Source organism: Nannospalax galili, unplaced genomic scaffold, assembly GCF_000622305.1.
Source record: "Nannospalax galili isolate Female #2095 unplaced genomic scaffold, S.galili_v1.0 scaffold56, whole genome shotgun sequence".
In the NCBI taxonomy this organism is placed as follows: Eukaryota; Metazoa; Chordata; class Mammalia; order Rodentia; family Spalacidae; genus Nannospalax; species Nannospalax galili.
Window position 1 is genome coordinate 3,145,209 of NW_008340065.1, and position 15,451 is coordinate 3,160,659.

At 41.8% G+C, this 15,451-nt stretch overlaps 1 protein-coding gene across 1 annotated transcript in view; it reads left to right on the forward strand.

The window, feature by feature from the left end:
* Window positions 1-15,451, forward strand: part of Hydin (HYDIN axonemal central pair apparatus protein) — a 416,625-nt gene that overhangs the window by 146,377 nt on the left and 254,797 nt on the right. Inside the window, exons 15-17 of the mRNA XM_008834989.1 lie at window positions 2,234-2,369; window positions 4,656-4,823; window positions 6,083-6,235. Of these exons, the coding sequence (XP_008833211.1) occupies window positions 2,234-2,369; window positions 4,656-4,823; window positions 6,083-6,235 (457 nt within the window). The remainder of the gene's footprint in view (window positions 1-2,233; window positions 2,370-4,655; window positions 4,824-6,082; window positions 6,236-15,451) is intronic.

Below are 15,451 nucleotides of genomic sequence, written 5' to 3' on the forward strand. Positions count from 1 at the left end.
GAACACCGTCACTGTGACTTGAATTGCTGTCAGGAGGTTCCCTCCAGTGAGGATCATCTCTTACAGTATAAATTCATCAGCTTCACTCTGTGTGTGTGTGTGTGTGTGTGTGCGTGTGTGTGCGTGTTCACGTGTGCACACCTGTTTGCCAGTGACTTCTATCCTGTGTGCATGTGTGGAGGCCAGAGGTCGACCTTGGGTGTCTTCTGCTATCCCTCTTCACCTTACTTTTGAGACAAGGTCTCTCACTGAACCCAAAACTCCCTGCTTTGACTAGACTAGCCTGCCATGGAGCACCCAGGATCCACTAGTCTCTGCCCCTCTCTAGCACTGATGTTACACATGTGCATATAGTCACGCCCAGCTTTCATATTGGTTTTGGGGTTCTAATCTCAGGTCCTAGTGCTTACATAACAAGCTCTTTACCGACAGAGCCATCTCTCTAGCCCCCAGATTCACTCATCTTTAGTGAGTCAGTAAAGGTCTCCAAAGTCATGTTCAAATCCTGGCTCTGCCATTTAATGAATGCCTCCTTCACCTAGTTACAGTCTTCTGATGCTGTGACAAGGGACGGGGTGTCACTTCCTATGGTGGCATCATCCTAAATAATGTTATAGGGCTACATTCTTCCCAAAGAAAACAGTGTCAGCCTTGGAATTTAGGTCTCTCATGAATCTTGGGAAGAAATACCTTAGAGGAGGTGCAGATGTGCTGATAAGTGCAGATAGTAACTGACGTCATTTTACTTGTTTGAAGTTTGAATGAAGACCAATAACAACCCTTAAGGAAGGTCAACTTGTATTGCCTTGGTCTAGTAAGCATGTCTTTAAGACCTAATTTTGTTGTTGTTGTTCAGGAAAGCTTCTTTGATCTAGGCTGTCCCATTCCCAAGTTTGTATTCACTTTGAGCCTGGTCTTGCATTTGTTTTCTGTGCAGGCTTTTTCTCATGCTCTTCAGCCCCTTCCCTTCTCCCTGTAGCTCTCCTGAATTGTAAAAAATAACAATGCCTAAAGAGACTATGAACTTCCCTCTAAAGTGTGCCATGACCCAAGTGAAGTATAAACCCTCTCAGGAAGCAAACCTTAGCCTTGAGAATGCCACGGGGTCAGCTGACAGCGTCCGTGCTAGCTAAAAATGAACATCCAGCCCCTGCTCAGTCACAGACGTTGGGGTTAAAGAAAGGCCCTTTCATCTCATTGCTTCTGGTGTTGCTGTGGGAACTGCTTGCTGCCTCTCAACATTAGAGGTGTTTTTATAACTTATGCCGCAAGGTGACCCTCGCAGAGAGCCGACAGTGACTCTTGCCATGCCCTCACCCCAGGTCCACTCCCTCTTGTTGCATACTTACATGCTGCTGGGCTGTGCCCTCTGTTCATGGTTTCTCCTGGATTCCTCCACAACACCCTCGAAAAGTACTAATGAAGCCATCCGACCCCTAGAATGACTTTCATTTTACATATGAGTGTGAGACCTGAGCTAGAGAGAGATGGCCCAAAGTGACACAGATTGTACTTTGTAAGGTCAGCATTCAACTGGGCTCTGTGTAATTTAAAGGCAAGGCCTTTCATCATTGTGCTTCATGTTGCAGCAGTGACATAGGGCAGAGTAGACACTGAGAGCTACAGACACAAAGTAAAACCCAAGTCACTGACTAATAGACCAATGGCAACATGGGGCTACATGCCTGCTTTGCTCTCCCCGAAGTCAGATCAGAACCACTGGCACCGTGCCAGTTCTGAGCTGGGCAGCTGCCAGATCCTACTCATCCAAGACAGATATGCTGCATAGGAATTATAATAGCATCATTATTTAAATGATTTGCGTTTTGTTCGTCCTCAGGGACTTTCTGACCAGTCCAAAGTGTCACAGCTAGTTAAGACTCTATGCTGGTGGCATTGGCCCTGTTTGACATGGAAACAGACACACTACCCTAAGGAACTTGCTCTATGAACCTCTTTACCAGAGCAAGAAAAGAAAACAAGAACGGAAATGACGGTCACTTCCCACCAAAGGCAACTCTTTAAGGAGTTCTGCTTCTAGTTCTTTTCTGGTTAAAAACTGTTGACTGGGGGCTAAAAGAGAGGGGTAAAAGGAGTTGAAATGATTGATGTTCCTCTTTATTAGACAAAAACTACTATGTGAGAGCAACAGATATAATTTACCTTAGGACTGCATTCTCTGGATGTAAACAAGCTTTCCATTTTGAATTGTTTAACGGTCTCCTTTGAACAGGTGTGTTGTGCCTACCCTCCAATTGGCTACTCCAGAGGTGAACTTTGGACACTGCTTCCTAAAGTATCCCTATGAGAAGACCATTGAGCTTGTCAATCATGATGACCTCCCAGGATGCTATAAGGTCCTGCCTCAGGTGAGTTTCTTCATCCACCTTCAGTGTTCAATTTCCTTATAGTGGACTCCATCAATGAGAAAGGGGCAGCCTTCTGAGGAACTATGATCCTGAGCACATGACCTTATGTGATTTGGAATTTTTTTAAGCCTCAGATGAGCCGGGCATGGGGTTAGAAAGCCACAGCTGGATTGCCATCTGCATGCATGAGCAGCTGCAGGTGTAAACAGTTGTTAATTTCCCGGGGAAATTGTCCTTGATAAAGAAGGGAAAGTGCCAATTAAGCCAACATGCAGAAGTGCACCTGCAAATAATTGCCTGTGAATTAACCAAGCATGGGAAACGAGCTAGGAGTTTTCATTTACGCCCATGACTATGCTTTGAACTTTATCACCAGGATCAGTAATTCAATATTTATAAATGGACTTGTTGGACCAGAAAGTTAGAGATAACATAGGAAAAGAGAAGAGCCTGTGAACATGTCACTACAGCTGGCTAAGTGGGAGACTAAGCAGGCTCCATAGGCATAAGATTCAGAAAGATCTACATAGATTAGAGTAATAGACAGTTATAATGATGTGCCGTTTACCAAGAGTGCATTTGTGTTTAAAATTTAGTTATGTAAGTACAGTCCTTTAATATAAATGTATGTAACGGGAGGTTTATTTGGCTTCGTGTTCAAGTTAAAGTGGTTTGTGGGAGCACAGGATTAGTGCAGAGTTGAGCTGCGTTCAAGAAATATGGCTCAAGGAAGATGGTAGCCACTGGCCAGAAATGGCCAGAATTTTATCATCTTTTGTCATGGAAAGGCGAAAAGCACATCACATGGGGAGCAACCAAAAAGTAGCCCATGCCATCTGCAAATCCAAGTTATTCGAGGAGCCGACTGGAGTATCTAAGCTAAACATAGAAGGCTTAGCTTGGGCAAGATGGCTACCTCCCACTAGCCAAAGGGCTATTACGTAAAAGAGGAAATTATAATCGTTATGTAGGCTTCTCTCAGACAAGCAGAAACCACTGGTCAAGTCATAGGACACATTTAATAGCAAGCCAGTAGCAGACCGCGATGGCCCTGTGCGGTACACAGTCATCCTAGGAACTCATCTTGGGAGCAGAGCCTGCATCCAGGGTCAGAGGAAGCAATTTCCTGCACGGCAGGGCTGAAAATAGGGTAGGGCACTTGCCTTGGGTGCAAAATTGAAGGGGGAACCTACTCAGTCATCAGGATACCTAGTATTTTTATGCCATGTTCTAAGCAATTAAAATTAAGTTTTAAAAACTATAGTGGATATCAACATTTGGATAAACTTTGGATCAGTATTACAGATTTTTCCTTTTGCCTCGGCTCCAGGGGCTCAGCAGAGAAGTGATACGCAAAGGCAGAGTGTTGGTAAGCTGTGTTAGGCCAGACCAGATGCAGAAAGGCTCGGCAGGGAACGTTCCAGAATGGTGAAAGCTGCATGTTCTGCATTTCTGCTGAGGAGTTGAGGCCCTCAAAAGGATTCTCAGAATTACCCAGACCTGCTTTACCATAGGATTTTAAAACTTCATTTATTATTGTTGCATAAAAATTAATAATATTCTATAGCACAGGGTTCTGGGAAAGACAAGGACAAACACTAAATGATGCTCATTCATTCATTCCTTGTGTCGGAAGGACAGACTAAGTATATGCTTTGGGCCAGAAAGTAGGCTTGTGCAAAGGAAAAACCAGTCTCTAAATGTATCCAGACCCTGGAAAAGATGAACATCCAGATGACCACATGCTGTAGAAAAGGGCTTCATTGGATGCTCCCTAAGAGCAAAGTTGTAGCTTCAGAGCTTTGGGAGTAGCTGGAGGAAATTCAAGGAAAAAACTAGAAGGTCAAGGGAAGCAGTACACTAAGAGGAACCACAAGTACAAAGGATTGTGGGTGAGAAGCAGGATCATGGCTCTCAGAAAATGCTGTGGTGTGACCTCTGTTAATGGAGTGCAAAGGGCTAAGGCCGTAGGAAATGAAGCGTGAAGCCACAAGGGACCAGGTTAGAGACCTTGGCAGTGAAAGGCTGATGACCTGCCACTTTGGATCATTTCTGCGTCTAGCTGTGCTGGGAAGCTTAGATTATTGGCCTTGCCCACCCTTCACTTAACCCAACTTTTTTTGTTGTTTGTTTGAATTGGTCTCCTTATCCCATAGGCTTTCCTAAACAATGAGACATTTCCAAAGATGGCCCATGAGCTCAGAATGATATTTGTTTCAAAATAAATTAGTATGACATTTCTCCTCTGAGCATGGCTTTCATACCCCCTGGTTTGTCTCTCTTCAGGTGTATGATGAGACTCCACCTTCTGTACTACTTTCCAGTCCTGCCCCCTGTGGGATCATCTCCCCTCACAGCACCGTACACATACCACTGGCCCTGGAGACCCAGGTCAATGGAGAGCACAGATCCACAGTTTACATATCAGTCTTTGGGAGTCAGGACTCTCCTCTGGTGAGAATCAGTTTTCAGAACCATGGTTGAAATCACCGTGTTTCTTATCGTGGACTTTGAGCATCTTCATTTAAGGCATATGCCATATTTACATAGTCTCTAGTTTTTGTTTTCATTCTACAATAGTAAAATACGAGTGTGATACAACTTGGGGAAACTATTTGCAGATACATCAAAATGTGATAAGGTTTTAAAGCAATTGTTCTTGAGCCTAACTTGAGTATCAGAAATTTCGTATGCATGAATACATACAAATGTACACGCATATGCATTGTCCCTCTCCACGGCCATCATATCCCTGTGTTTAACGAGCTCCTCAGTTGTTCCCAGTGCAAAGGTTTAGATATCACTCAGTCACATATGGGCTATAAGATCAGTTTCATTCATTACTCCCCAGATCCTGTCCCATTCAGTGACCATATTAACCTTCGCCCAAGTTAACCTACTGAAGCTATTAAGGAGTCTTTCTTGAAGCAAGACAATAGAAAAACATTGAAAACCACTGCTTAGGCTGAATTAAAGGATAAATCTTGAGTCTTAAAGGAGGTTGCCCAACAAGCCGTGTGTCCCTAGACATTTGGTTTACACTGAAGCTGAGTGATAGTGGCTTACATTTGTTTGAACTCACTCTGGTTGCTCAAAGAGCACAATATCTCAGTTTTTACTTTGATCTTTTCAAGGTGAGATGCTACAGACGAGGAACTTGGCTTACGAAGCAGCATTACAAAGACAGACCAACATCCCCCAAGGGACCCAGTGGGGCCTTTCTGCCCACTGCACAGATACAGCTTACAAAAGACAGCCAGGGCTTTATGAAAGAAAAGGGCCTACCTGTCTTGGGTACACACTACAAAGTGTACAGTGGCCCCACCTGTCACCCCAACACCAAAATAACAGAACTGAGACTCAAACCCAGCCACATCTGATCAGAAATGCCAACTCTTAACCTCGTGTTAAGTATTCTTGAGACTAGAGGACTGAATGGGACATAGTGGCCTAAGATTCTAATTTCCTTTACTGCATGACCCTGGGCTGATGCAGGAAAGTTAATCGTCCTTCGGAGGAATTCCAGACTAGATTCACAGGCCTGACCTTTGCATGGCCATCCCTATGTCCCTCCAACCACATTCACCTCACATCAGCACCCTTTTCTTCCCCTGCTTTTTACTAAAGGGATGGCTAGAATCTTTTGTTTTCATCATTTTTAAAGGGTAGCCATTTCACCTGGTCCTGTGTTCTTTCTCTTGCATGGAACACAGGTATGTCAAGTTCAAAGTATTGGAGAAGGTCCTGTTATCTTCATACATCCCACTCAAGTTGATTTTGGCAGTATCTACGTCCTGAAGGACTCTTTCAGGATTCTCCATCTATCTAACCAGTCCTTCATCCCTGCATCATTTCGAGCTCACATGGTAAGTCCTATGGTACCACAGGATAAAAACAGTGACCCTATCTTTCAGCATGTCTTCAAACACTAAGCTTCAGCAGAGATTTGCATGGTTAAGCTGTACTAAACTATGTCATCCCCATCCACGAGTCCTCTTTATTATAATCCTTTTGTTAATCAAGAAACACAGTGTACATATCTTCCGGTAAGCAAGCAGATACATTTCAAACAATTCCCAGCTATAAGGATGCTTCAGAAGGGGCCAGCTCTCCCACTGAAGACACGTAAGCTCAGCTCCAAGGCCTCAAAGAACACTGCCTGTGTGTCTCTATAGCTAGACGCACTTCTCCCTTGAATCCTCTTAGCTACACATTTATTGGTAAGTTCATCCTATTTTGGTTCTTGCTTTCTTCAGAGAGTATCGAAGGATAGGTCACTTGTAAGGATGCTCAGAAGGCTGAGCAGTTAAGAGCACTTACTCCTCCAGATGCCCCAAGTTCAATTCCCAGGACCATAAGGTGGCTCGAAGCAACCCGTAATTCCAGTTTCATAGGATCCAGTGCCTTCCTCTGGCTTCCCCAGGCACCTGCACTTACATAGATATACCCCAACACAGACACACACATACACATAATTAAAAATGAAGTAGCTCTTGTAAGGATGCATCACATAGAGCAAGATAGTATTTACCAAAAATGGAAATTAAAACAAGGGCATGTGCACACATATGATTTGTTTTATTCCTGTAGATTATATAAAGACGTATTAGACCTGCTAGCCACATATAAACTCATGTATTTATTTATTTATTTATTCATTCTAGAACAAAGGTAATGTCAGGTTTTGTTCATTTGGGTGGGTTTTGTTTGTTTTTTGTTTTTGCAACTCTGGGAATTTTTAATCTAGTAGTTGAAAGTATCTTTAATTTTAAAAGTGGTTTCTCCTAAACCAGGCATGGTGGCACATGCCTTTAATTCCAGCAGGAGGCAGAGGCAGTCAGACCTATGTGAGATCGGGGCCAACCTGGTCTATGTAGTAGTTCCAAGCCAAATGGGGCTATAGGGAGACCCTGTCTCAAAAAAAAAAGTTTTTCCAATAACTGGTATAGCCTCCTACTGTCCCCAAATTACTGTCATCCAAGTGAGAGCTGCCATTTTTGTTTCAACGTTTGTCAGATATTTCTGAAGAATCAAATAATAAATTTTCAGAAGTCATTAGCAGAAAGAACAGATTATAACTTCCTGCTGACTTAGGACAGGTCACTAAACATTGGTCCTCTAGCAGCCTTTATTCATCATCATAATTTGTTTAATCTTCATTCTTCCATACACCCTGTCAAGTCAGCCATTTTCATATATAACCATTTCTCCTTTAACATTAGGTCCCAGAAAATGAGGTTCCAATGCAACCCTAGTCCTGCACGAGACCCTGTGGATCTTGTATAAAGAACGTTGTTTAATAATAAAGCAAAGTTCTGTCAATAACAAACTTTCACTGTTCTTTACCCAACCAATTGATGGTTACATTTAGTAGAAATCATGAAGTTTTGCTTAGAACATGTTGCTTCCTGGTCCAGTTTGAAGCTAGCAGTGAGAGAGACTGGGATCAGTTACCCATCCAGAACCCAGAGGGGTGGTGGCCTCAGGGTGTCCTGAGTGGATGACAGAGGGAGGGCACAGGTGACACAAGGGAGCTTTGGAGCACACATAGCATCCATTCCCAAATGTCTCCAGATGTCACTTTTTAAAAGGGGTTTATTCTGTTATTTTATTTCTGTGTATCTGTCTATGTATAAGTTCTGTGTGTGCAGGCACAGGTGCCCATAGAAGCCAGAAGAAGGTAACATATTCCCTGGAGCTGGAGTTATAGGCAGTTGTGAGCTATTTGATGCTGGTGCTGAGAACCAAATTCTGGTCCTCTAGAAGAGGAGGAAGTGCTCTTAACCACTGAGCAATCTCTCCAGCCCCCAGGTCCCACTTTTTATGGTATAAACTTTTGGTATAGAGTGACTTATTAAAATGGGACTCTTTGCTTTCCCAGAAAGATTTGATGATCTCATCTCTTAATTATTTAATATTACCTTAAATCCATGAGCTCTGATTCCAAGGAGCCAAATATGTGATATAAATGATCTGCTGCGGTGTGTTTTTCCTCCACCTGCTCTTGGAAAACATGTTTATCGAGTTATAGTGTAAGCAGAAAAGTGGTTTCAAGTGTAGTTCTCTAAGGTGAAAATTCAACTCCTTTCATATGACAGCCAGGGGGGATTGTGACTCTCCTAATAAAAATGTATTAATGTTGCAGAAATTGAATTATGACAATTTAGAAATCAAAAGACATTGAAATGCTATTTATTAGATTTCAACTTGACCTTTTAGTGCCAAGCCTTCAAACCCATTCTTGGGCTACTAAGCACTAAGAAATAGCTTCAGTAATAGTCGCTTGCTGGCTCACCAAGCCTGCTATAGAGTCAGACGCTTCCCGTGCACTCTTTTTGCCAGCTGTCCTGACAGGAGGGGTCTCTGTCCTCTCTCAGCTGTCAGCAAATGTCATCCTCCCTACATGTGCCCCCACTGTCAGCCGTCTGTCATACTCAACATCACACACGGCCACTGTGATGAAATTCTCCCTTAGTAAGAAACATACAAATAGAAGGGTCAGGAGATGGGAAGGAGAAAGCCTTCCCTCATGGTGGTGTTGGAAAGATACTTTAGAGAAAATTTGAATTTCTCAGAAATATATACCAGACTGAAAATATTTTTTTAAAGAGTGAGAGCTTTTTATAGAGCAAGGAATGAAGGAACAGATACATAGTATATGTGTATACATGTATGTATCTGTTAAAATTTAACTGATCCTCACTGAAAAAATTATTAGCACAAGGAATAGTGTTCTGTGAGTGATTCTCCATTGTTTTGGAATACCTGGCGTATTCGTTTCATTTCTGTTGCTGTGATAAAATACCCTGGAAAAAAGCAACTTAGGAAAGAAAGAGTTTTAATTTACAGTTCCAGAAGGACAGAGACCATCATAGGGGGAAAGATGTGGCAACAGGCAGGGCAGACATGGTATGGGAACAGAAAACCATCTGATCACATTGGATCCACACATCGGAAGCAGAGAAAGACAAGCAAGTGGGGCTGGGCTATAGAACTTCAAAGCTCCCCCCCACCACCACCCCGTGACATACTTCCTTCAGCAAGGCTCCACCTCCTAAAGGTCCCATAACCTTCCCAAAGAGCACCACCAGCTGGAGACCAAGTGTTCAAATGCATGAGATGGGGGGGGGCACTCCATGTGCAAACCACACCTGCAATACCAACCTGTCCTAAGAGCTGCCAAGGAACTGACTTATTTCAGGCAATGGAATAAGTCTCCTTGGGTTTATAAAAGCAAGTTTCTGAAATGTGAGAACAGTGTGGAAAGGCTCTTTGGGCAGAGAGTGTGGACTCTGCTTTGCATACAGGGCTGTATGAGGAAGAGATTTTCCTGTTCCTTGTGAACAGCAGAAGTGAGCCTGAGAAGTTATCTTCAGGGCCCTGAGGTCCTCAGTGTTAGTGATAGATAGCTTCTTTTCATGGGTGTCCCTGACTAGGCAGAACAAGGGCATTCCTCAGCAGCACTTGCTGGTAAGCATCTGGAATCATTTTCCTTACACCCCTGGCTCCAGATTATCCTTGACTGCAGTTAGCACAAAGCCTTCAGTTTGGATGTCAGTTACACCTTGGGAACCGGGAAACAGTAAGATGTCTTTGAAGTGGCCTCTGTGATCCAAGAGAGAAACTATTGTAGTTTGATACTTAGAATTCCTGGATCCCGGAAAAGGAAATTCTGATGCTTCATTCAAGCATAGTTCTTTGAAAAAAAGTCTTTTTTCTTGACCAGTCACTGGAGCCATGCACAGTGAGGCAGCCGCAGAGGAAGCCTGGCTTTCCCGTCTCCTCAGACCCTCAGCCACTGGGCCATTTCCTTATTTCATGTCTTCTATTATTTTTAATGCTTATCACATATAATTTGTGTTCCCCAAGTGCCTTTTGGTATGATCTATCCCCTGGAGCGTGATCAGTCCACTTGGTGTCACACAGTTAAAGAAAACTGACTCTTCCTCTGTCAGCAAATATCAATTGCCAGTAGTTTCTTAGCTAGGGCTGGGGCTTCTTGCCTACCTCCCCATTCCATGCTTGGATTTTGTCTGGCTTGGACTTGGGCAAGTCATGTGCATGCTGTCACAAATGCTGTACTTGCCCTGTACTACCCAGAAAACACTGTTTCCTTGTAACCTCTGGCTCTTAAAATCTTTGCACCCCTATTCCACAATGATCCCTGTGCCTTGGGAAAGGAGGTTGTAATATAGATGCCCCATTTAGGGCTGAGCACTCCACAGTCTCTTATTCTCTGCCCTTTGACCAGTCGTGGGTCTCTGTGTTAATCAACATCTGCTGCAAGAAGGTGCTCTGATGAGATCTAAGAGATGCACTAATCTATGGGTATAACATTAAGTCATTGGGAGAGGTTTAATACTATGTCCATTCAGCAGAATAACAGTAGAGGGTTCTTCCCTGCAGCCTGTGGCCTGTCTAGGCACAGGTTCTTGGCCCTGATAACAGTGCTAACTATGGGCTTCATCTTCTGAAGCAGGCCTTAAATCTAATCAGAAAGTGATTGGTTACTCCCATAATATTAATACCACTATTGTACCAGTGGGCATATCTCGCCAGACCTGTTATTTTAACTAGCAGGATTCACAGCTGGAGAAGGTTAATGGTTACTTTCTCTTCTGGTAGCATGCATAGCACCTTCCAGCACTATGAAAACAAGCCAGTAGAAATGAAACTTCAAGAGCGGTACCAGCCTGATTTTTCTGTGTGTGCTACAATTCACTTATGTAGTGTCTTCAGCAATAGGGTCTTCCTGTCAGGTTCTAGAGTGTAACCCAGAGCAGTGGTAATAGCCAGTATTGTTTGACCCCCCTACTCGACAGTTCCAAAGGAGAGAGCCCATTCCTGGCATTGGGATTTTTATTTGCTAACCTATAGCTGCCTGACAGGGGCATTTTCCCTACTGATAGGGTAACTCCATTTAAACTCTTTATATATATAAAGAAGCTTCTATAGAAATAGATTTTCATATGAGTTTTTCAAAAGGGGCTAGTGTTAGTTATTCCTCCCCATACTCCTTCCTCTATACCGCCCTCCCAATTTCCAACTCCGTTTAACCCTTCCTATCCCATTATTCCACTCTCCCCCTTTATATCACTGCATCCTATCTCCCCTCTGGGGAAGCCCCCTCACCATGGCCCCCTAATAATATTCTGACCTCTATAGATTTTCCAGTTTAAATACATATATCTAAAAAGTCAAAGCTAGCATCCACTTATGAAAGAGAACATGAGATGTTTGTCCTTCTGAGCCTTGGTTATTTCACTCAAGATGATTGTTTCCAGTTACGTCCATCTACCTGTGAATGTCATAATTTTGTTTTTTGATAGCTGCATTAATATTAAATTGTATAAATGCACCATGTTTCATCATCCATTTTATAATTCTTTTATTATGCTCCTTTATAGTTTTGATATTGACTATTCAATCCTTATAATGTAGATTAGCTTTGCCTTTTTTCTGATCTTTGAGATCTTTATGTGATCTTTATATAAAGTAGAATGCATACCTTAATGATGAAGCTACTTAGTCACAAAAGCATGGTGTATTTGTTGATAGTAGTAAATGGACAGAAAGCAGTAAGGAAATTTTAATTATTGATTATTTTCCTATGAAAATTATTCAGATTTAAATTTTTCTATAATTTTAAATATTACACGTGTTTTCAAGTGTATTGGCATAAAGTTATTTCAAGTATTTTATGGTTTAAAATGTTAAATAACAAAGAGGAAACTTAAATGTCTATTATTAAGTAGAAGAATCCAGTCTGAACAGGCTATATTTTGTGATTCTATGTGGCAATCTGGAAAAGGCAGCACTTTAGAATTCATAAAAGGATCAGTGGGGGGCTGGAGAGATGGCTAAGAACACTGATTAAGAATACTAGCTGTTCTTGCAGAAGACCCAGGTTTGAATCCCAGTACCCACATGGCAGCTAACAACTGTCCGTAGCTCCAGTCCCAGGGGCTCTGACAGCCTCTTCTGACCTCCGCAGGCATCACACAACATGGATGCACTTACCTACATGTAGCCAATACGTGCATACACATAAAATAAAATTTTTAAAGAAAGGATCAGTGGGTTTCCAGGATTAAAGGAAAGGGAGGATGAATTAGATGGGGCATGGAAGTTTTTAGATCAGTAAACACATCCTGCACATTACAGTGATGGATGCTTATTATTTTACACTTAGCAATACTCACAGAATTCTACCACACAAAGTGTGAACTCTGCGATCAGCTATGGATGTTGGCTGGTTAGGATGTGTCAGTCATGGATTCTACAGATATCCCTCTGGTGTAGGATGTCAATAAAGGGGGAAGTTGAACATGTGTGGGAATAACTATATTAGAATTCTAGATTTTTCACTCAATTTTTCCATGAATCTAAAACTACTCTTAAGTTTACTGATTGAAAAAGTTTATGTACTAACTTCTCTTAGTATTACATTTTTCTGCCAATTTTCTTTTTAAATTTTATATTCTTGAGAATTTTATACATGGGTACTGTAAATACATCATTTCCAATCCTCTCTTTCTTCTCTCAAACTGCTCTCCTGTCCCCCCAACTTCCTCTCAAATTCATAACCTCTTCTATAATTGTTATTGTTACACACACATATATCTTACTGAGTCTGTTTAGTGTTGCTCTTATGTACATGTGTTTAGGCCTGACCACTTGGGATTGGACAACTATAACTTATCGGGGCACTCACTTGTGGAGAAAACTGATTCTCCCTCTCTCAGCAGCCACTGATTGTATATTGCTTGTCATCTATGGACCTTGTGAAATTTCCCACATCCAGGCTGGCAGGTGGGCTGGTATGGTCATTATGCAGGTCGTGTTTATTAAAACATATTGTTGAGATTGCCACTGAGAAAAGGCTATATGTGACAAACTCACAGCCAGCATCATCCTAAATTGAGAAAAGCTCTAAGCAATCCCATTAAAACCAGGAACAAAACAGGGCTGTCTCCTAGCCTCACTCCTTTCCAAGGAAGCACTAGCTGGAGCAGTAAGACACAAGAATGAAGTTGAAGGAATGTAAATAGAAAAAGAAGAGGTCAAATGATCTCTATGTGTAGATACGATACACATAAAAAATCCCAAAAATTCCACTAGAAAACTGGAAATGATCAACACTTTCAGAAAAATGGCAGCATACAAAATTAGCTTACAATTAGTCTTCCTATGTACCGATAACAAGCATGCTTTCAAAGAGATCTTGGAAACACTCCCATTCACAATAAACTAAAAAAAAAAGAAAGAAAGAAAAGAAAAGAAAAAACAAAACAGAACAAAAAAAAAAAACAAATAAAGTATCTAGAAATAAACCTAACAAAAAAGGTGAAAGACCAAAAGACCTCTGCCTACTTTCTTTACCATTATTTTGTTCTTTTTTAAGCACCTTCATTTGAACTAACATTTTAAATTTTAGTCAAATAGGATATTCAGAGTGTGTAAAAGTTTTATTTATGTAATATACAGTATATGTAACTTCACATGCATTTTTATTTGCAATATTTATTTGCTATTCTAAATGTGAGAATCTCCATTATGATTTTCTCTTTGTAAGCTAAATATAGATATGCATTTTTCTTTTTTATTTTTAAATATTTTTCTTAATTGTTTATTTCATACAATGTATTTTGATCATATTTGCTCCCCACTCCTCCCCCAATGCCTGTCAACCCCACTACCGTACCATCCACCACTCCATGTTCTCTTTTTCTAATAACCCATCAATGCCAATTTTACCACCTATATGTTCCTGGGTGTGTGGCCATCCACAGGAGCGACACCACTAGAGTATATTGACTCTCCCTACCTCAGAAGCCATTAGCTGTCCATAGCTCCTTGGTCAGGGGTGGAAGCTCATGAACTCCTTCCCACTCTATGCTAGGACACTGGCTGGCTTGATCTTGGGCAGGTCTTATGCAGGTGACCACAGCTGCTCTCTACTTTCTTCTGATTTTGTTCTTGTGTTTGTTTGTATAGTTGGTTGGTCACTTAGTTGGTTTGGTTTGGCTTGGTTTAGTTTGAGATGAGGTCTCTTGCTCAGGCTGATCTTAAACAGTTCTTCCAGCTCAATCTCCTACATTGCTGTTCCTACCAGTGTGCACCACTAACCCTAGCTTGGTTTATATTTTATTTTGCAAAATTGTATCTTTCTAAATTCTTTATTGTATCTCATAGTTTATGAGGCTTTACTAGTTACATGATATGTTTGCTAAGAGTATATTTATTTGACAGCTATTTTTTTCCTTTATTTTTTATTAATTTCAATTTTTTAATTTTTATTGAGCTTCTGTAATTTCATACAACTGTTCTTAATCAAATTAAGGCCCCCTCCCCATCCATGCCCCCCATCCTCTCATCAGACTTTATCTGCCATACATATTAAGACCCATCCAGTCAAGCATTTGTACCCAAATGTCCTTCAGTGTAAATTCATCCACTGGAGTCTAGTCAGTCCATCTAGAGATTGTATGTAAGGCACACCCTCCTTCATCCAGCATCAGTCAGTCTCCAATAGTTCTCAGTCTAGGGCCAGCCTGCCACCCATTTCTCTCGCTCCACTCTAGGCCCTTATCTGATTGAGTTGGCACGGGCACTGTGCTCGATGCCACCATTGCCACAAGTTCACATGGGCAAGCTTCCAGTGGCCTGAAAGCCTCTGCTTCCCTGTGTTCTTGAACCAGCCCTGGCTCCTACACAAGGGTCCCTGAGCCGTGGGTAGGTGAGGTTCATTACAGGAGTCCCATTCAAGGATACACACTCTGCAGTCTTTTATTCTTTAAAACTTGCCAGTTGTGGCCTTCTGCATATAAGGAAGTTTGGACGTCGAGGGATGCATTAGTTTTCTTTCTACCCCTTGTTCTGCTATGTTCTGTGAGCCTTAGGTGCAGAGGTTCAACTGTAGATGTGTCACCCAGTACTTGGCATCTCTCAGGTGTATATTCTCTATGTCCGACCAGTTGTGAAATTCTGCAGTAGCCTCCATCTGTTGCAAAAGGAATTTTCTTTGATGAGTGGTTTACGGTATGCTTGTTTTTAAATATAAGGCTCCATATTTAGCATAT